The sequence below is a fragment of the Ovis aries genome, chromosome 1 (genome assembly GCF_016772045.2).
Source record: "Ovis aries strain OAR_USU_Benz2616 breed Rambouillet chromosome 1, ARS-UI_Ramb_v3.0, whole genome shotgun sequence".
NCBI classification, from domain to species: Eukaryota; Metazoa; Chordata; class Mammalia; order Artiodactyla; family Bovidae; genus Ovis; species Ovis aries.
Genome location: NC_056054.1, coordinates 271,308,726 through 271,331,177, shown reverse-complemented (window position 1 = coordinate 271,331,177; position 22,452 = coordinate 271,308,726). Strand labels below are relative to the sequence as shown.

Genomic DNA, 22,452 nt, shown 5'->3' with positions numbered 1-22,452 from the left:
CTTCGGTGTGGCATGTTGGCTTTCTCCAGTTGCTGCAAGCAGGGGCTACTTAGAGTTCAGTGTGTGGGCTTCCCATCGGAGTGGCTTCTCTTGCCGCAGCGCGCAGGCTGTAGGCACACGTGTCTCAGGAGTTGTGGCCCTCGGGCTCAGTCACTGTGGTGCGTGGGCTTAGCTGCTCTGTGGCACGTGGACTATTCCAAGACCAGGGCTCACACCTGTCTCCTGCACTGGCAGGTGGATTCTTTAGCCCTGAGCCATGAAGGAAGTCCCATAAAACTCTTAAACATGAGAAGATTGGGCCCTGGGGAGGTGAAAGAACTTTCCCGAGGGTACATGTACAGATGGGTGAGACCAGAGCCAATCTTCAGGCTTTGTATTTAATACAGTCTTCATACTTTGTATTCAGTGATTAAGTATCTGTTGATGAAGCAGTTCTTTTTTAAAATTAAAGTATTATGGGGGCCTCCCTGGTGGCTCAGACAGTGAAGAATCTGCCCTTCAATGCGGGAGATCCAGGTTCAATCCCGGAGTCGGGCAGATTCCCTGGAAAAGGAAATGGCAACCCACTCCAGTATTCTTGCCTGGGAAGTCCCATGGACAGAGGAGCCTGGTGGGCTACAGCCCATGGGGTTGCAAAGAGTCAAACATGACTGAGTGACTAATACTTTGACTTTTTCCTTGTCAGTTTACAATACTGTGTTAGTTCAGGCATACAGCATAGTGGCCCAGTATTTTTACAGGTTGTGCTCCATGATTAGATTATTATAAGATAATGAGTATTATTCCCTGTGCTATACAGTATATCCTTGTTGCTTATCTGCTTATATATACTAGTTTGTATGTGCTAATCCCACAGCACTAATTTGTACCCCTCTTCCCTCTCCCATTTGGTAACCACACATTTGTTTTCAATAAACTACACATTTCTCTATTTTACTTTGTCATGCCTCCAAACACTCCCAAAGATCTCTCCCATTATGTCTGCTTTATGGAATGTGTTTCTATAAGCTTCTGGTTACAATTTTTTATGCTAAGTCAAGCAACTGAACAACCCAACCAACTAAAACCTAAATCCTAAGGTCCCAGTTAATATGTGTTTAAACTGTGAGCTGAACTGAGGCAACTGTCATTGGGTTCTATGTGGCTGAAATAATAAAAACAGAAATGGTGACCATCTGCTAAGGGCACACTGTTGTCAGCCGCTTGGCCGTGTTCTCTGTTGAAAATATATTATCCCATTTAATTGTGAAGATGATGGGAAAGATGGGAAAGGACAGGGAAGCCTGGCGTGCTGCAGTCCATGGGGCTGCTAAAAGTTGGACATGACTGAGCAACTGAACAAGAACAATCTCATCTAAATTCCACAAAAATCCTATGGTGTAGAAACTATTATTCTCACTTTGTAGATAAAGAAACTAAAACTAGGGAAGTAAGATGGTTGCCCAAGATGTCCCAGCTGATGATGTGGAAAGCCAGAATTCTGACCTGGTTCTGTCTGAATCCAGAGTCTGAGCTCTTATTCGTACACTATTAATACATGATCAAAAGTATCTAGGAAGAACACAAGAAAGTAAATGATGGAATAAATTTTTTTAAATTGTTGTAGGTTGTGAAATGGCCTTTTCAAAGATGTAAGTAGTAAGTCATGGAGTAAAGTTGATGTTCAAGATGTCTATGATGTTGTTCAGCTCTTAACCGTTACATTTCCATAATGATAATGATTTATCTGTTTTTTTTTTTTTAACCAAGAGAAGAATCTAATTAAAAATAGCTTTGATTTAGCAAAAATAGCTGGGTGGATATTCGTAAATGTAGAAAAAAAATTTAAGATAGATGATGCTCCTTTGGGCTTCCCAGGTGGTGCTAGTGGTAAAGAATCTGCCTGCCAATGCTGGAGACGTGGGTTCGATCCCTAGGTTGGGAAGATCCCCAGAAGAAAGAAATGGCAACCCATTCCAGGTTTCTTGCCTGGAAAATCCCATGGACAGAGGAGCCTGGAGGGCCACAGTCCACGGGGTTGCAAAGAGTTGGACTCGACTGAGCAACTGAGCATGCACACATGGTGTTCGTTTGATTCACCTTGAACTCAAGATACCCATGGGATACCTACAGGGCAGTTCAGTGTGTCCTGTAGAGCATAGCGTTAAAGTCCTTTATCAAGGATCATACATTTCATACATTTGAGTTCTAAACTATGCCTTTTCTAGCTCTGAAAAGCCATTTAATGTTGCTGAGCCTTAGTTTCTGTGCCATCAAAATAAAGATGGTAGTATGGATTAAATAAGATGCATGTGTGAAGTGTATAAACAGTGCTTGGGATATGGTAATGCTTCCAAAAACTGCAGCTCTTCTTTTCATATTTCTTCAGGCATTTGGGAGACAGCCCTACACTCAAAAGATAAGCATTTATTATCGGTTGAATTGTCCCCCTACCAAAAATAAAAAGATACATTGACATCCTAACTTCCAGTGCCTTAGAACTTGACCTGATTTGGAAATAGAGTATTTTCAGATTTGATCAAGTTAGGATGAGGTCACAAGTGTGGGCCTGATAGAATGACTGGTGCCCTTATCTGAAGGGGGCATCTGGACCCTGACATACACAGAGAGAAGGTGATGTGAGGATGCAGGGAGAAGCCCAGGTGAGGATGGGGGTAGAGATTAGAAGGGAGCAGCTGTAAGGAACCCTGAGGAGTGCCACCCACCCCCAGAAGATGGGGCGGGAAAGGAAGGATTCTGTTCAGAGTCCCAGAGCGAGCTTAGCCCTCCTAACAGCTAGATTTCAGACTTTGAGCCCCCAGAACTATGAGGAAACACATTCCTATTGTTTTAAGCCAGTTGGTGTGTGGTTCTCTTTGCGGCACCCCTTGAAAACCAATGCAGCATGCACGCTGTAGTTGGAACATGAGAGTCTAGATGGCCAGGGGATATCTGTGGAGTGAGGAGAGTGGAGGACGAAACTCCAGGGATACCAGTATTTAAAGAAGAGCAAAGAGAGACAGCCCAAGCAGGGAGAGACTTTTAAGTGGAACAGGTCACTCCATTTCTAAAACACGATGAGCATATGCAGTGTTGTCATGGAGTACTAACTAAGAGGAGGAAACAGGGAAAAAAAAAAAAAAGAAAAACAAAATCTCCAAGCTAGATAACCCACTTAGGAAGAGCTGAGAATGACTATCCCAGTGAAATATTTTGGCATGTCTGAATGTCAAAGATATCTTTAGAGCCCAACAAAAATAATTTAGTCATATATTTTTTGAATAAAATATATGATGGAATTGTTGATTCTCAGTAAGTTGAAAGTAAGCACACCCTTTTTTTTTTTTTTTTTACAGTTCTTTGTGCTCTTCCCTAGGGTATTGAACAATCCATATGTACAGTTAATTTTTGACAATTGATTATTTAATCCATGAATGAAGTGGAGGATAGTGTGAGCTAGGTTGATGGCTGCAGTGAAAAGGGAAAAGTTTGAAGGTAGATGGAAACAATTTATGCAGAGAAGTCTCTTGGTTCTAGTAAACTATTGAACTTAAAAGGGCCTCTCGCAGAGTCCCTGGAAATGATGCATAAAATCTAACAGCCTTTTGAATGCACAGCTGAACTGGGAAGAAAGTCAGCAAGTTCCTTATGGACTAAAGACAAGGTGGAAACAGAACAGGGTAGCCTATTCGTCCCATTTGTCGTATGTTATCTTAGGTGCTGTGGACAGGGGTGGGGTTCTGGTGTTTATAATACAGATATTTGGGTTTTAAAGATTAATTAGGGACGAGAGATGACATCTTGGACTTGCAAAAGCAGGGGTTGGACCTCCTAACTCATGCTTACAACTGTGTGTTCCAACAGTCCCCAGCCCCAAAGTGGTTATGGGCTAGAAATAAAGACAAAATCTGGCTGGAGAAGCTCGCCTTCAATTCAAGCTTGACAGAATTCCTACAGATAAAGACCTACAGAAGATGATGCTGCAAACCCAAATTATGAAAACAGGAAGAATCTCTCGAGACCAAGATTCAGCAGAAAGAATAGACAACATGATTAAACCCTCAGTAATGTTAAGTAGTTAAAGTATGAAATAGAGAATATAAAATAAGTAGATTTAAAAAGTGACTAAAGGGCTTTACCTAAAGGGCTTCACTGGTAGCTCAGAGGTAGAGAATCTGCCTGCCAATGCAAGAGACGCAGGAGACAAGGATTCGATCCCCAGGTTGGGAAGATTCCTCTGGAGAAAGAGATGGCAACCCGCTCTGGTATTCTTGCCTGGGGAATCCCTTAAACAGAGGAGCCTGGCAGGCTACAGACCATGAAGTCACATGAGTTGGACACGGCTTAATTTCTAAACAACAGATACATGAAAGAAGGAATAAGCAAAGAGAGGAAAAATATTATGGAAAAGAATGGATAATATTGAAGAAGGAGAAATAGAATTCCTAGAAACACAGGAGAGTATTCAAAATTCAGATCAAAAAATATCAAAAACTCAGTAGATGGATTAAACAGTTGATATGGAAAGACTGAGAAGTGAATTAAAGATTGTTTTCAGAATGTCGCACAGTGACAAAAAGGGGAAGTTTAAGGAAAAAAGTCAACAGTTGGGAAGGACTCAGGATAGACCTATTTGAAGTTATGGAAAGAGGGAATAAAGAGAATGGATGAGATGCAATACTTGAAGAGATAAACAGCTAAGAGTTTCCCAAAATCAATGAATAAAACCGTTCTCCAAATACAGGAAACACCGTCTACAGAAGGATAAAGAAGAATTCATCTTCTCTAATCATGTTACTGTGAGACTGCAGAACACCAGAGGCAAAGGGCTTTAGAGGCGGGGACTTGGTCCAGTGGTTAGGACTCTGTTCTGAGGCTCTGGGTTCCATCCCTGGCCAAGGACCTGAGATGCCACAAGCCACTGGATGTGGCCAAAAAAAAAAAAGACCACTTAGCAAACTCACTAATTACCCCCTTATAAAAAGAAAGAAGACAGACTATCAGAAAATAATGAGAGTTATAAGGACAGCAAACCTCTCAATAGCCAAACAGGGCACAGAGGACAATAGAAGGAAATTTCCAGGAACTGGGAGAAACTGACAAAACTCTAGTAGGTCTATTCTGGTGTCTTAACATCCTTTTATGTTTTATGAAGACCTACAAGACCTTTTAGAACTAACACCCAAAAAGATGTCCTTTTCATTCTAGGGGACTGGAATGCAAAAGTAGGAAGTCAGGAAACACCTGGAGTAACAGGCAGATTTGGCCTTGGAATGCGGAATGAAGCAGGGCAAAGACTAATAGAGTTTTGCCAAGAAAATGCACTGGTCATAGCAAACACCCTCTTCCAACAACACAAGAGAAGACTCTACACATGGACATCAACAGATGGTCAACACCGAAATCAAATTGATTATATTCTTTGAAGCCAAAGATGGAGAAGCTCTATACAGTCAACAAAAACAAGACCAGGAGCTGACTGTGGCTCAGATCATGAACTCCTTATTACCAAATTCAGACTCAAATTGAAGAAAGTAGGGAAAACCGCTAGACCATTCAGGTATGACCTAAATCAAATCCCTTATGATTATACAGTGGAAGTGAGAAATAGATTTAAGGGCCCAGATCTGATAGATAGAGTGCCGCATGAACTATGGAATGAGGTTTGTGACATTGTACAGGAGACAGGGATCAAGACCATCCCCATGGAAAATAAATGCAAAAAAGCAAAATGGCTGTCTGGGGAGGCCTTACAAATAGCTGTGAAAAGAAGAGATGCGAAAAGCAAAGGAGAAAAGGAAAGCTATAAGCATCTGAATGCAGAGTTTCAGAGAATAGCAAGAAGAGATAAGAAAGCCTTCTTCAGTGATCAGTGCAAAGAAATAGAGGAAAAGAACAGAATGGGAAAGACTAGATAGAGATCTCTTCAAGAAAATTAGAGATACCAAGGGAACATTTCATGCAAAGATGGGCTCGATAAAGGACAGAAATGGTATGGACCTAACAGAAGCAGAAGATATTAAGAAGAGGTGGCAAGAATACACGGAAGAACTGTACAAAAAAGATCTTCACGACCCAGATAATCATGATGATGTGATCACTAATCTAGAGCCAGACATCTTGGAATGTGAAGGCAAGTGGGCCTTAGAAAGTGTCACTACGAACAAAGCTAGTGGAGGTGATGGAATTCCAGTTGAGCTGTTTCAAATCCTGAAAGATGATACTGTGAAATTGCTGCACTCAATATGCCAGCAAATTTGGAAAACTCAGCAGTGACCACAAGACTGGAAAAGGTCAGTTTTCATTCCAATCCTTAAGAAAGGCAATGCCAAAGAATGCTCAAACTACGGCACAATTGCACTCATCTCACATGCTAGTAAAGTAATGCTCAAAATTCTCCAAGCCAGGCTTCAGCCATACGTGAACCATGAACTCCCTGATGTTCAAGCTGGTTTTAGAAAAGGCAGAGGAACCAGAGATCAAATTGCTAACATTCTCTGGATCATGGAAAAAGCAAGAGAGTTCCAGAAAAACATGTATTTCTGCCTTATTGACTATGCCAAAGCCTTTGACTGTGTGGAACACAATAAACTGTGGAAAATTCTTCAAGAGATGGGAATACCAGACCACCTGACCTGCCTCTTGAGAAATCTGTATGCAGGTCAGGAAGCCACAATTAGAACTGGACATGGGACAACAGACTGGTTCCAAATAGGAAAAGGAGTACGTCAAGGGTGTATATTGTCACCCTACTTATTTAACTTCTATGCAGAGTACATCATGAGAAACGCTGGACTGGAAGAAGCACAAGCTGGAATCAAGATTGCCGGGAGAAATATCAATAACCTCAGATATGCAGATGACACCACCCTTATGACAGAAAGTGAAGAGGAACTCAAAAGCCTCTTGATGAAAGTGAAAGAGGAGAGAGAAAAAGTTGGCTTAAAGCTCAACATTCAGAAAATGAAGATCATGGCATCGGGTCCCATCACTGCATGGGAAATAGATGGAGAAACAGTGGAAACAGTGTCAGACTTTATTTTCTTGGGCTCCAAAATCACTGCAGATGGTGACTGCAGTCATGAAATTAAAAGACGCTTACTCCTTGGAAGAAAAGTTATGACCAACCTAGATAGTATATTCAAAAGCAGAGACATTACTTTGCTGACTAAGGTCCATCTAGTCAAGGCTATGGTTTTTCCAGTGGTCATGAATGGATGTGAGAGTTGGACTGTGAAGAAGGCTGAGCACCGAAGAATTGATGCTCTTGAACTGTGGTGCTGGAGAAGACTCTTGAGTGTCCCTTGGACTGCAAGGATATCCAACCAGTCCATTCTGAAGGAGATCAACCCTGGTATTTTTTGGAAGGAATGATGCTAAAGCTGAAGCTCCAGTACTTTGACCACCTCATAAGAAGAGTTGACTCATTGGAAAAGACTCTGATGCTGGGAGGGATTGGAGGCAGGAGGAGAAGGGGACGACCAAGGATGAGATGGCTGGATGGCATCACGGACTTGATGGACGTGAGTCTGAGTGAACTCTGTGAGATGATGATGCACAGGGAGGCCTGGCGTGCTGCGATTCATGGGTCGCAAAGAGTCAGACATGACTGAGTGACTGAACTGAACTGAACTGAACTGAACATCCTTTTTCCTGCCACAGACTCTTAATGTTGAATAAAAATATTGAATGACATTATTATATAAGCATAGGGATGAATGACTAGTGTTAAAGTTTCCTAAATACCTTACGTTCTCTGGGCAAAGGACATTTGGGGATTAAATTTTTATTTTGTATAAAGATTAAGAAGTGAAGAAATTGGAGTAGAACGTTAAACACCCAACCAGTAGAGAAAGAAACAAACATAAAGGAGCGAAGAAAAATAGATGAAGTCAATGAGATATTTGAAAAGAGAAGCAAAGAACAGATACGGCAATCACAGAAAGAGTGAAGTGTTAGAAATCAGATACACCAGTAACAATAAACGTACATAGACCGAACTTGTCATTAAAGACAGAGAATGATAAAATGGATTTTTAAAAAGTACTCCAGAGTTAGTTATGTACTATTTACAGAAACATCCGACACAGACAAGGAATGCCGGTAGAGACGGGAAAAGATACACTAGCCAAATCACAGCCAAAATAAAGCTGACAAGATGGAAACAGAAAGCATTACTAGAGAAAACTGATAGTTAGCACATGATAAAAAGTATTTACATTTATGAAGAATGTATGATGATAAAGCTGAATGTACCTAATAACATAGCCTCAAAATACATAATTTACACAGAGAAATAGCCAGTTCACTTTAGTGAGAGATTTTAATTGGCCTTTCTCAGCTTTTGATAGATCAATGACATGGAAATTATGTGTGAATTACTAATTTTGATCTAGTGGTTATTTATAGAAACCTGTACTCAACAATTAGAAGCCTTCTTTTTAATCACTCCGAGGGCACTTGCAGAAACTGACCGTGCCATAGGAGTAACAACCATTATTCAAAAAATTAATATCATATAGACCTCATTCACTGACAAAAGTACAATAAAACTAGAAATCAGTAATTATTAAAACAGTGACTGAACCGCATTCATCGTTTGGAAATGAAAAGATTCAGAAGTAACCTTGACTGTAGGCTCTTTACTTAAGCTCAAATTTCAATTTCTTGAAGCTCAAATTTGAGCCAGTTCTCTTTTTCAGGCTTCTTTATAAATGTAAAATTTGTTCTGATGAGGCGGCAAAATACTAAATCTTATTTTTGCAGGCTTCTGAGTGTCTAGAACAGCAGACTGGCAGCCTCGCCAGGGTCTGGTTTTATAAACAAAGACCTCATAGGCTTGTGATATGACTTAGAAGTGCAATTTATTTTTGTTGGTATTTTTTCATGACCATGAGTGATTTTTCTTTCTGAAAGCCAGTATTTTACATTGATACTGTTCAAGAAAAATGACACTCAGGACTTATCACCAATTTGGTTCATTCTTGGGTGGGGCAAATGTCTCAGAAACAGAATGCTTGCCTATATGAGGTATTTTGTTTCGAGAAGGCACGATAGGTCTTCAGCAATGCAGTATCCTTTTGCTTAATTTAAATATCTACTTAATATTTTCCTGGCAGCAGTAGAATTCTACTAAGTCAGAATCCAGTTTCAGGGAAATGTAAAAAAAATTTCAACCCTAATCCTACCCACTGCTTGTCATCCCCTCACCTCTCACCACTCCCGCCTAAACAGTGCAAATCTGCTTTGCTTTTATTTATTGTTTTAATCTCCGTTTACTGAAATAACATTTGTAAAACTTTTGGATATTAACTGTGTCATCTAAAATACAAATAAGAGACTGCAGAGAGAGAGGTGACTTTCTTTTTTAACCCTGTACCATGGGGATTTACCATTTTGATGTCCACACGTTGTGGAGACCAGACATAGATGTTTTCAAAACAATTGAACTGGAGGGCTGAAAACAAAACAACTTATCTCTAGCGGCTTGTGATTCCTCTGCCAGAAGCACCTCCGAAAGCTTCTTAAAATGAAGTGATAAATCAGACTTTTGTGTTGAAAGGAAGAGGCTTCCCTTGTGATAATAGACCGTTTATTTCAATTTAGCAGAGTTTGCAATGCAGATCCAGTGTGTGGATGCATTATTGCTCTGTTATGTGTTATTGTTGGCAAAGTGCTTCCACATACATTATCTCATTGACTTTTCTCTTCCCCTAACATTTCACTTAATTACCCACAGAAAAAAAGAAAATTCTAGAGAGTTTGACCTTTGCATCTAAGGAATGGTTGAATCAGAACCCAAATATGAGTGTTCTGGCTCCTGATAAAACCTTTTATTTGATCACCAGATTTGCTATCCTGGATGTGAATTAAGACATTCATTGATTCTTCAGATATTTTCAATGACTCTGAAATTCCTAAATCATAAAGTCCAACCTTCTTAGCAAGATCTTCAAGGTTCTCTTTGAAAGAAAGAGAAAGTGAAGTCTCTCAGCCGTGTCCAACTCTTTGCAACCCCTTGGACTGTAGCCCACCCAGCTCCTCTGCCCCTGGGATTTTCTAGGCAAGAATGCTGGAGTGGATTGCCATTTCCTTCTCCATCTGTCATCGTACTGCAGTCAAAATCCTTTTTGTTCGTGCAGGCTCAAGCCAAACCCTTCTGGTGAAACTCCACCCACCCACCCCCCTTTTTTTTGTCCCCTGATTGGGATGAATTGCTGCTTCTCTGTACTTCCACATCCTCCTTGGATAACACAGATTTCATTCCATTTCATGGGTCATCTTCATGGCTACCTCCCTCGGTAGATTGTCAGCATCTTTGTCTTGGCCACCTCTGAATCCCTGCAGTACTTGTGTATATCATAAATGCTTAGTTAAATTCAGCTTAGTCTAAGGACTAAGACTGTCGGTCTTAAGACTAAAGTCCTATTGGTCTGTGGAATGTACACATTGTTTCATAAATGTCTACCGACAGGTGAATAGTAGTAAAGAAGGGTAAAGAAGATAGGGCACCTATATGCAATGGAAAACTACTCAGCCATGAACAGGACAAAATAATGCCATTTGTAGCAACAGGAATCCAACTGGAGAATTATTATACCAAGTGAAGTAAGAAGGATAAACGTCATATCGTATCACTTATATATGGAATCTGAGCTATGACACAAGTGAGCCGATCTAGGAAACAGAATCAGGGACATAGAGAACAGACTGGCGGTGCCATGGGAAGGAGGACAGGTTAGGGATGGACCGGGGGTTTGGGATTAGCAGATGCAAACTGGTATATACAGAATGGGTAAGCAACAAGCTCCTACTCTAAGCGCAGGGAACTATAGTCAATATCCTGTGATAAACCATAATGGAAAAGAATATTTGTATGTATAACTGAATCACTGTGCTGTACAGCAGAAATTAACGCGACCTTGTAAATCAGCCACACTCCAATTAAGAAAATAATGCCATTTAAAAAAAAGAAAAGAAACCCCAGGCTCAGTCATGAGGTTAGGAGACAGGTTCTGAGCTGCACCACTCCCTGGGGGCGCAGAGGGTGTGCGATCCACCCCTGAACAGAGGCAGAGATGACCCTGGGTGGGAGCTCATCCTGTGACCCCTCCCCTTTCTCCTTCATACACATAGTGGGGGACTGGGGAAAGAGGGAAGACCTGTTGAATCTTCTGGGACCTTGTGAGCTCCCTTCTGTGATGGCAGGGTTGGGCGGAAATAAGAAAACTTGGCTGATCCATCATGGGCCATGGAGGAGAGCCGGAAGCCTCTCTCCTGGGTGCTCTATGGAGCTGAAGGGTGACCTGAGACCCCACACACTGACTTGAACCCTAAAAAAATACCCTTTTACAAAAGCGGCATTTATGCCTGGCCCAGGGAGCTTGGGGAAGCCCAGGGTGGGCTCTGCTACTGGGCCAGGGACAGCGCCTCCTGTCTTGTCCTCACATCCCTGCCCGGGGAGTCACTGTCAGCTCCTAAACCTGAAGAGTGTGGAGGACAGATACCCAAAGGAGACGGTGAGTGTAGGCGAGGGTGCAGGAAAGGTGAGTCTTCAGCCTGCGGGTGGTGTGTGGGCATAGCCAGGGTGTGGGTTCAGGACATGACCGCTGGGTGTGTGGGGATGGACGGTCTGGGTGGAGGAGAAAGCTGGGAATGATGCTTAGGAAAACCATAGGGCCCGGGAGCCTGGGGCCGTGTGCTTCAGACTGAAGAGTTCGGACTTGACCCTTGCAAACCGCTCCCTGCGGAACACCCGTAGAGGCGGTCTAGAATAATGGCGCCCCAGAGACAGACTGGAAAGGAGCGTCCCCATTCACTCTGTCAAGCGGCCATATTTTCATATTCTGTTTTTAATATTCTTTGCTCCTAAATGTATAGGGCAGAGGTGTGGCGATCAAATTCCAAAAGGATACAGGAGTAACCTGACTTGGTGTAGTTCTGTTCTTTTGCGATGAAACAACTCCCATGCATGAACTGGATAAAAAAAGTAGTATTAAAATTTTATGAAAATGTCATAAAAACATTTTAGCAAATGTAAATGTGCAGTCCTTTGTAGGACCTTGTTTTGATTTTGAAACACAGAGAATATATATACATATATATACATATTTTATAAATAACTGTTTAACCAAAGTATCACATGTTCATTGTAGAAAAAAGATAAAGTTGAGTGAAAAGAAAAAAAATTTAAATCTTCATTGCCTTTTGCTCAGACACAATAATTGCCATACCAATACCTATCTCTTGAAAGTTCTTTCCAAGGATATATTTGTATTTCTTTGAAGAATATAATTATACGACCATAATGTTTTCAAAAATTTTAATCTAATTTAAACATTTTTTATATCAGTAACTACATTCAGCAGTGTAATTTTTTGTCTCTAAATATCACAAGAATGTTCCTAAATGTACAGCAAATTAACTAGTTCTTTTTTTTTGTGGGACATTTAGGGTGTTTCCAATGTTTGGCTATTATAAACAACACTACAAAGAACATCCTTGAAAATAAATCATTGCGCACTTCCTCTATGATTTCCTAAGGGTAAATTTCTAGAAGTGGAATTTTTAGTTCAGAGAATACACACAGTTTTTATTTTTATTTTTATTTTTTAATTTTTTAAATTTTAAAATCTTTAATTCTTACATGGGAATACACACAGTTTTTAAAAGGCATCTGAAAAGTACTGCCTAATTGACGATTGGGAAGGTTGTAGGGATTTATGCTTATGCCAGCAGGACAAGAGAAGGGCCATTTGACAAATCTGGGGCAAGAATTTAGCGGTAATAGTGCAGATCAAAGAGAAATTGGCCTCTGGGGTCTTGCATGAGATTCCCTTTAAGGAAAATTGAAAGAGCCATTGCAACCTTGAGCTTAGCTAGGGAAACCAATTAACAGGCACACCAAGGGATTCTGGAGAGAAATTGGCCTTCTTTTGGCTGTCTTCCTAAGGTGTCACTTGGCCATGGTAATGTGAAGCCAGCAACTTTCAGGACGATATTTATGTATCATTTTCAGAATATGTTTCCACCATTAAGAGAAGAAAATGCCTTCCCAGAATGAACTGATTTCTAGGAAGTAGTTACACCAAAGCATAGTCCTTCCACGGGTTCTATACCCAGTGGTGGAATTTACAGGAAATGACTTGGGGACCCTGTGGAAGGGAGGACCTTCTTTCTAAGAGGGCTGTTTCACTGTCCTCTGCATAGAACTAAGGAAAGAGGACTTGTATATGATTTGTTCCTATATGATGAGGAATCATGACATGCCATGAGAAAAAGGGAGGGGAAAAAAAAGCTTTCTATGGAGACAGTCTGAAGTTCTGAACATTTTCTCCGTGAAAGCAGAATTCTGACCTCATGGCAGAGAGCCATCTGAACTTCAATGACTTGGATGGAGTTAACATTCAGTTTTCACAGGCTAACAAAATGTTTCCATGTGGTTGGATTACAAAGGCGTAGGCGTACCTTTCTGTCAACGCTGCCATTTGAGCTTTTGTAGGTATTCTATGCTTTGTAGCAGAACCAGATATCTTAGTTAGGCATGGGTCCTGTGACCATGAATTCTGCATGGAGGTACTCACCTAGGCCAGCACTTCTGCAGGCTTCATGTGGACATGGGTCAGCTGAGAATCCTATGAAAATACAGACTCAGATTCAGCAGGCCTGCATGGCACCTGGGGGTTCTGCATTTCTAATTAGGGGTCCCAGGGAATGCAGAGGCTTCCAGGTCCTGTGATCACACTCTTAAGGAGTGAAATCCGGGAGTAGATGGTCTGAACCACATTAGAATTACCTGGACAGCTTTTAACAACTGATACCCAGGTTGCCCTCCTGCGGATTTCATTCAGCATCTCTGTGAGTGAGAGCAGGCATCTGTAGTATTTTGGGTTTTGTTTTTTTTTTTTTTCAGTCTCCTCATGACTCATGTGGAGCTCAGGCTATGAGCCAATGCAGATTCCTTCACATGTGGGTGGGGAGGGGGATGCAGGGGTCTTCACTGATAAGTAAATTGGGTATATTCATGGGGAGGGGGTGTGCAAGAGCTGCTTAAATGATGAACTGTATCTCCATGGATGGACTTGAACACACCCTGAAAATACAGTGCTGAGGGCCAAAAGCAAATCAGATGTTGTTTATATTAAGTTGAAAGGCACACAACAATATGTATAGTGGATACAGCAAGAGTATTCAGATATGTACAGGGGCGATGCATGTAACATTTCAGGATAGTGGTTTCTCCTGGGGTGTCCAGGAGGGCAATGGGCCGAGGATGAATTCTACTGGAGTCAAAATGATTCCTTTCTACTGAGAAAGATGTGAGACCATAGGGGAGAAACAAAAGAAGGGAGGGAGGGGGAGGCAGAAGAAGAGTGAGAATGAAAAGGAAAGAAGGAGGGAAGGCGGAAGGGAGGAAGGAGAATTCTGGCGGCACGTGACTGGCTGGCTGTTTCTCGCCATTACTCTGTTGTTTCTGGAATACAGAGTGTATTCCAGCAGCACATCAGATGCCCATGCTTCAGTTCAGTTCAGTCGCTCAGTCGTGTCCGATTCTTTGCAACCCCATGAATCGCAGCGTGCCAGGCCTCCCTGTCCATCACCATCTCCCGGAGTTCATTCAAACTCACGTCCATCAAGTCAGTGACGCCATCCAGCCATCTCATCCTCTGTCGTCCCCTTCTCCTCCTGCCCCCAATCCCTCCCAGCATCAGAGTCTTTTCCAATGAGTCAGCTCTTCTTATGAGGTGGCCAAAGTACAGGAGTTTCAGCTTTAGCATCATTCCCTTCAAAGAAATCCCAGGGCTGATCTCCTTCAGAATGGACTGGTTGAATCTCCTTGCAGTCCAAGGGACTCTCAAGAGTCTTCTCCAACACCACAGTTCAAAAGCATCAATTCTTCGGCGCTCAGCTTTCTTCGTCCACCTCTCACATCCGTACGTGACCACTGGAAAAGCCATAGCCTTGACTAGATGGGCCTTTGTTGGCAAAGTAATGTCTCTGCTTTTGAATATACTGTCTAGGTTGGTCATAACTTTTCTTCCAAGGAGTAAGCGTCTTTTAATTTCATGGATGTAATCACCATCTGCAGTGATTTTGGAGTCCCCCAAAATAAAGTCTGACACTGTTTCCACTGTTTCCCCATCTATTTCCCATGAAGCAAATGGGATTCCAGAACTATTAAGCTAGAAAGTGATAAAAGGGTGGTCTCTTCCCACAGCAGATGTGTCCACTCATGATGATCTGAGCCTCGTGGCATGCCTGCCCTCTCCCAGCCTGTCCAGAGACCCCCAGACCTAGGTTTTCATTCCACATGGGAAACAGACACAGAGGAGAGAAGCAGTCTCTGGGGGTCACGGCATTGAGAGACGCAGGGATTAGAAGAACTCTGGCCTTTTGTTCTTGGTCCCGATGTCTCCTGGTGCTCAGGGACCCCAGGGAGGGGTCGCATCTCCCAGTGAGGCATACTGGGTACCCTCCAGCTAGGCTGTTTGCATGGGGCGCTTTCAACTTATGTTTCCGTTGAGGGGGTCGCCTGCCCCGTCTCCCCAGGGCCCTGCCCTCCTAGTCCCACGGGGGTCGCCTTCCGTACATGGCGACTGAGCGTGACGACACTGCCTGCATCCTGTGGGTGTTTGTGCCTCAATTGTGGAATGTGAACACCCCCAGCCAGCTTGCCTCCTGCAGGTGTGAGTGAGTTGCCAGACCAGCTTCTCTGCAGGAAAAGCGTGTGACTGATGCCTTTTGCCTAGAAACACTTGCTTGCTGGGAGGTGCTAGGGCTCACGTTGACCTACATATCATTTCCAATTCTGTGGTCAACATTTTCCAGCATTTCATACAAATATTGTATGTTTTTTTGTTAATATGTAATTAACATCTTTCTGATATATGTTGTTCTTTTTTTTCATATAAAGACTCCAGTATTTTTTTAAGGAAAGTTTTCATTGATTCTTATTCATTTTTTCTCATTGTTTTTTAAAATTTATTTTTTCTAAATTTTATTTATTTTATGGCTGTGCCATGCAGCATGTGGGATCAGGTATCAAACCCAGGCTCCCTGCTTTAGAAGTGGAGAGTCTTAACCACTGGACTGCCAGGGAGTCCCTCCCATTTTTTTTTTTTTAAATTGAAGTTTGGTTGATTTTCATTGTTAGGTTAGTTTCAGTGTAGAGCAGAGTGATTCAGATATTCTTTATTCAGATCAATAGATGAATAAATAAAATAAAAAGAAATGAATAAGAAGAAAACCTTATCCCTCCAGGAAACTTTAGGTTAATTGAGCAACAAGGAAGCAAGTGGTATGACGCATCCTACACTTCCAGGATAATTCCCTTTAAACTTTATCAATACCTGGTCTTAGCATTGACATCAGTGTTGTTTTTGATTGACCAGCATCCATTCCATCCTTTTGGAGCAACTCCTTGATGTTTCCTGGAGCCCCCTCTCTCTGTGGTCAGTCCACGTGGCTCAGTCTGACTTAATCTTAGGCTTCCTGGGTGGACGTGTAATTCAGACCTGATGAATCAGCACAGTCCGCCTCCTTGACCATAGTGATTGGTTCAGGAATGGCCATGTGATTCAAGTTGGTCCAGTGATTCTCAACCCTAAAGAGTTTTAGTGAACTGTGGAGAAGAGGCTCAGAAGCTCTTTACGGAAGTTGTTTAGCTCTTTAGGATGGAAAACTCAAACCAGCAGGGCCCAGCATATCAAAGGAACCAGTCAGAGAATGAAGCCAGTACAGAGGAAAGAGAAGCAAATGATGGAGAGACTTGAGTCTCGTGACAGTGTTTGTGCTCCTGGACCAAACCGTGCCTGAAGCTAGTATATCCCCTGGACTTTTCAATTATGTGAATCAATGAATACCCTTATTTGCTTAAACAAAAACAAACAAAAAAAACTTACTTTAAAAATAGTAGTCTCTGAGCATAAGTCAGTTGTTCTTCGGACATTCTCCTTGGACTGGTCCCTGAGCCTGGCTTGAAAATTCTGGAAGAGTGGCAGGTGATGCTCTGGAAAGCTGTGGCTAGTTAGAGATCCCACCTGGGATATGGCTTTGCCCCAGGAGTTTGTCTTCAGGCGTTGATTAAATATTCTTCCGTCCCCTTTCAGATCCCACGCTATGGAGTACAGACCATGTCCGGCAGTGGCTGGAGTGGGCAGTCAAAGAATACGGGCTTCCGGACGTTGACATCTTATTATTCCAGAATATCGACGGGAAGGAGCTGTGCAAGATGACCAAAGATGACTTTCAGAGGCTCACCCCGAGCTACAACGCTGACATCCTCCTGTCGCACCTCCACTACCTCAGAGAGAGTAAGGCGGTCCCCAATCCCCACGAAGAGCACTGTCTGAGGTCCTTCTTAACCTCAGATGCAGAGGATTTAGCCCCAACCTGATTCCCGTTAGGATCTGAGAGAATGCTCAGCAGGTGATGACTTAGCCAGATGCGGAGTGAAAGTGGCTCTTTTATAAGAAGCAGCAAAGTCACCACTAGTGTTCAGTTGCTCCTCCAGGGTTCCCCTGGCCGAGAGGATCACATATCAGAGGGAAGCAGAGCTTTACCTGGTCACACGTTATTTCATCTCCGTGAGGTCCAAACAGGAGAAACTTTACCGTAGGGCTCCTACTTGATGGGAAGTATGGCGTTTATCTTCCCGAGAGCCAAACCAAACTCCCTTGCATACTGGAACACAAAATGAGGAGCGTTTTTGCTTGGTATCTTGAGATGTGGCTCAGCCTGCCAGAATGGGAATGGCATCTTGGCAGTGAGAGGCATGAATCTACAGAGTCTGCTGCATGCTTAATATTTCAAAGGTCAAGCACAGTCAGAAGGAGCTAGTCGAGACAGTGCAACAGTGCGTGGTGTGAATTCTTTGGTGTAAATGCTTTGCCTGGCATCCCTGGATTCCGTATAGGCCCCCATCTAGGTTTTAACATGCTAACTGGTAGCAGAGCCATGGAGAGATTTCCAAGCAGCCCATGATATTTAGGGTGGGGAGTGTTGGGGGCGGGGGGAGGGGCAGATATTTTCTTTCTTCTTCGTTTTTTTTTTTTTTTTAATTTTTCAAGGAAGGTAATTCTCTCTCTTTTTTTCATTTGGATGTTGCCTTTTTGTTTTGTTTTGTAGCACCTCTTCCACATTTGACTTCAGATGATGTTGATAAAGCCTTACAAAACTCTCCACGGTTAATGCATGCTAGAAACACAGGTAATGCTGGCCCCGCCCCTTGCCCCCAGGACAAGCGTAGGCTTTTGTTTACAGGTCACATGCTTTCCAGGTGGAACAGGAACAGCCAGTGCATCAGGAAGGCAGATGGCAGAGGTGGATGGTGGAGGGGTCCTTGGTAGATCAGGGCTCTGTGTTGGCGCTACCGCAGCCTCTTTGGTCTCTGAGTACTCCCCTGGTTTTCTTGCCAGTCAGAGGATTTCTTTCAGCCAGGATATGTGCAGGATTAGCTTCTAGCCATAGCCTCAGCTCACTTTGCTGGTTACTGTCTGCGGCTGTGAGTGCTCCAATGTGCCCTGTGCTGACTGTAGAAACTAAAAGCATGTCCTGTATAAAGGGGCCCTTCACATCTTCCTTTTTCTCCTTTGAAAATTAAAGGCTGAGAACTCAACACTTTAATTTTTTTTTTTTTTAATTCTTAAATGAGTATTTACTAGGACAAGCAGGGATTATATTTTGTCCCTTTTTGGTAAAGTTTTAGGCCATTTGACTTGACTTGTATCTTCTTGCACAGACCTTGTACGTTTGCAAAAGGCAGTAGGAGGGAGTGTTGGTTGCCTCTGGGGAGCTTTTGTTGCAAGGGAGGCTATGTTATGATTTTGGAAGGTTTGAAGTTAGTAACTAACCAAATACCTGCTATTCCATGTCTTAACTATTGATTCTACATCTTATTAATATTTATTTCTCTTTTTTTGGCCTGAGCCTGTTAGAGTTTAACATGATGCTTCTTCCTGGCTAACCCTTCTCCTCCCCTCCCAGTAAAGGCTGAGAGTAGAGGCTGGGCTTTCTGTGGATGAATGTGGTCCTGGCGGCATCCCTTTTCTCCATTGTGATGGAGACACTGTGTAAGCCTGACCACAGGCTGCTAACCCCACTGTATCATTTTCCTGGGACCCTCTGCCACCCCCAGGCTAGGGAGAAAGCCATCGAGTGTTGGAAGGATCAAGAAACCCCTCATAAGCAAGCCAGCCAGTGCACGGTCAGCCCACACAGAGAAATGCAGCCGTTTCCCAAATATTTGCCATGTTATTTTTAAACATATAATATGAGTGAGTCCAGGCTTGAGTATAGCAGGGATTGCTAGTTGATCTCTTGAGCTGGCCCTCAATGTTCAGAACATTATGTTTTTATTCTGAAGTTTAAAAATTGCTTTGAATTGATCATACACTTTTCTGATGTAGGTTACACAATAAGCTTTTTAATAACCTCGTGGCCAGAAATAGCAAGCACCTTAGACAAAGTAATTCCCCTCCCTTAAGAAATGCTTTGAAAAGACACACACTTTCAGATAACTTCATAGTCATTTAAAAATTCTTTTTAGCAAGGAATGAAAGTGTCAAGGAAGCTCTGATTTCATTATTTTTGTCCTCACTAAACATAGAAGCAATTGAAAAGCAGAGTAGCACATTCCAAATGGACTGAGCTGGAAAACAGGGAATTTTGTCCGTTAACAAGTTGATCGTTGATTGAGAGAGAGAAAGGGAAGACAGGCTTGTGAACAGAGATGTGGATTCATTTAATTAGATCCATATATTCTTTGGCAAAATAGTTACAATTCTTTGATACTACTTTCCAAGGGCTCTGTAAAAATGTTTTATGGATTTTTATACAATTTGAAAAATGAAAACACCCAGCAAAGAGTTGTTCTAAGAAAGCTAGCTTGTGGGAGGATGGAGAAACACAGGAAGGGGCTTCAGGAGGAAGCTGAATAATCCGAACCCAAGACCTTGTATGCCAAGTGGAGCATCCCTTCCAGCTTCAGCAAAGGTTTCTGACCCGCGTCCTGTCCCTGCTCCCCAGATCAGGTGTGGCTGCTTCCAGGAGGCCGCCTGCCTTGGTTGTCAGGGGGAAAGTAGGCTAGGCATTGTTGCTGAGACGGACAACCACGGCAGCAAGACCTTCACGTGTTCTGTCTTTCCTTTTGTCTGCAGGGGGTGCAGCTTTTATTTTCCCAAATACTTCAGTATATCCCGAAGCTACGCAAAGAATTACAACTAGGCCAGGTACGAAAACACCCCTGTGTCATCTGTTTTTCTTTTTTCTTTTTTTTGAGACATCCCAGGATGTCCCGTGAGATGCGTGACCTACGTCACATGACACAGCTGATCTTGGATGGGAGCTCTAAACAGTCTGACTCTGCCTCTGTGGATCTGGAGCCTAGAATCAGTCAGACCTTTCCGCTCAGAGATCACAGGGACAGTCCCTCCCTCAACTGCAGGCTGACAAGCAGGTCAGCCCGTTCACCAGCTGCTCTCAGACACAGACGGGCTGAGAAGTCATTCCCAACGCCTGTCCAATTTCGAGTTTACAGAAAGATGTAGTATCATCCATCCATCCTAATTACATAACCCGGAACCAGTGGCGTCCCCCTAACACAAGTGGCCAGTTCCCAGCTGTCACGAGAGCCAGTCTTTTGGAGCAGAAGCACGCAATCGATCATATTTACACCTGAATCTTTATGTCTTTCCCAATGACTTAATTAGCTTATTAACTTATGTGTCATTCATAAAAAAAATATCAGTAGTTATCAAGGGCCAATTCATGCCAAGTGCGATGTTAGATGCTGGGGATCCAAAGATCAGCCAGACTTCAGAGAGCCCCCTGTCTTCAGAAAGCTGACCTGGCCATTCCCCAGGTGCCCACCCACCCTCCTGAGTGCCAGCCATGGGGTGCAGTGGGGAATGAACCCACGGCACACAGCATAAAGCTCTAGATGTTTCAGTAAAGCCACCTAGAGCCAGAACAGACTCACACGCGTAATATTTAACCTTACAAGTGAAGTGCCTGGAGCTGGAGGGGCAAAAATGGATGTTTAATCTAAAGCACTGATCTTGCAGTAGAAGCACCACCTCTGACAATAGCAGCTGTGGGAGCAGGAAGGGAGAATTCCTCCCTCAGTTTCTTCCTTCAGGAAAGGGATGGGCCATGTGTGCTGCAACGGAAGGGCCATGTACTAGAGGAGGATGGAGTGTTGCCAGGTAGAGAAGTGCAGGGGGGGTGGCCTTGGGCAAGCATGGTCCCATCACCTAAGCCCTCACTGGGATGTACAACCCCACCAGCTGGATGACATGAGCAAGCCTCATAGCTGAGGAATCGTGACTCAGGGCTGGGGGATGATTTCTGCCTGTTCACACATGGATGCAGAACTCCCATCCTCCTTCCTAGACCCAAGCTGTCGCTCTCCAGCTTCTGGCATCTGTCCAGGCCACCCAAGTCCCAGTGTGACCTGGTCCCAGGCACCAAGCTTGAGGTTGCTGTTTCTCCCCATCGAAAAAGATGGGGGACCAGTGAGCTGACTAGCATAGGGAAAGATGCTTCTCCGGGTGAGGACCGCTCTGGTACTGTGACTGAGCCGGCGATTTTCTGTCCTCTGACCTCATAAAGTTTTCTCCCCGTCCCTCCTGAAAAGCACAGCAGAAAAGCTCAGCCAACGTGCTTTGTTATCTCTGACACAGACCACGTAATCGTGGACAAGACTCAGGGTCTGCAGTGATCTAGACTGGCTCCAAAGGAACCCACCGCCTGTGCTGCAAAACGAGCGTCAAAGTGCGCGTGTCATGCTAGGTCTAGACGTGCCTGAGCTGACTGCCAGTAAATGTACCTTTGGGAGGTCATGGGAAGTATAGGAAAATCATTCTGATTTTGTCAGTGTTTTAAAGAAGTTCCCACGCATACTCACAGAAGCAGAAGCTGCCTGTAAACCTTTGGCCAAGGGTTGCTCATTTGTTTGTCTGAAGAGATTTCGTGGATGTGTCTGAGTCTCAAAAGCTGGGGATTGTGAGCTGGTGTTGGGATCGTGGGGGCATGTGAGTTGGCTTAGTGTGATGCGGCTACATGTTGCTTCACAGACAGAACAGTAGGTCTTTTGACTTCCCTGGGGGTCTGGTGGTCAGACTATGTGCTTCCAGTGCAGGGGGCAAGCGTCTGATCCCTGATTGGGGAGCCAAGACCCCACATGCCGCTTGACTCAAAAAGAAAAAGCAGTGGGCCCTAGAGTTTCTTTTTACCCTATTTGAGGATGTGGTGGATTTGGAAGAGGTCCTTTTCTTAATATTATAAAATTTTAGTCATATTTTTATATTCTCATTTTAAATTTGTTTTTAATTGGAGGATAATCGCTTTGCACTAGTGCGTCGGTTTCTGCCATGCATCAACATGAATCAGCCATGGATGTACACGCGTCCCCTCCCTCCTGAAGCTCCGTCCCCCCGCCCAGCCCATCCCGCCCCTCTAGGTTATCGCAGAGCC

General features: G+C 43.3%; 1 protein-coding gene across 11 annotated transcripts in view; it reads left to right on the top strand.

Moving 5' to 3' along the window:
• ERG (ETS transcription factor ERG) overlaps nt 1-22,452 on the top strand; it is a 321,571-nt gene that overhangs the window by 280,574 nt on the left and 18,545 nt on the right. For 6 of the 11 annotated variants that reach the window (XM_027961764.3, XM_042238489.2, XM_042238507.1 and 3 more), the window contains 3 exons: nt 17,088-17,291; nt 18,106-18,186; nt 20,136-20,207. In XM_027961764.3, coding sequence (XP_027817565.1) covers nt 17,088-17,291; nt 18,106-18,186; nt 20,136-20,207 — 357 coding nt within the window. The remainder of the gene's footprint in view (nt 1-17,087; nt 17,292-18,105; nt 18,187-20,135; nt 20,208-22,452) is intronic. The other 5 variants (XM_027961778.2, XM_027961773.2, XM_060396525.1 and 2 more) reach the window with 2 other exon arrangements.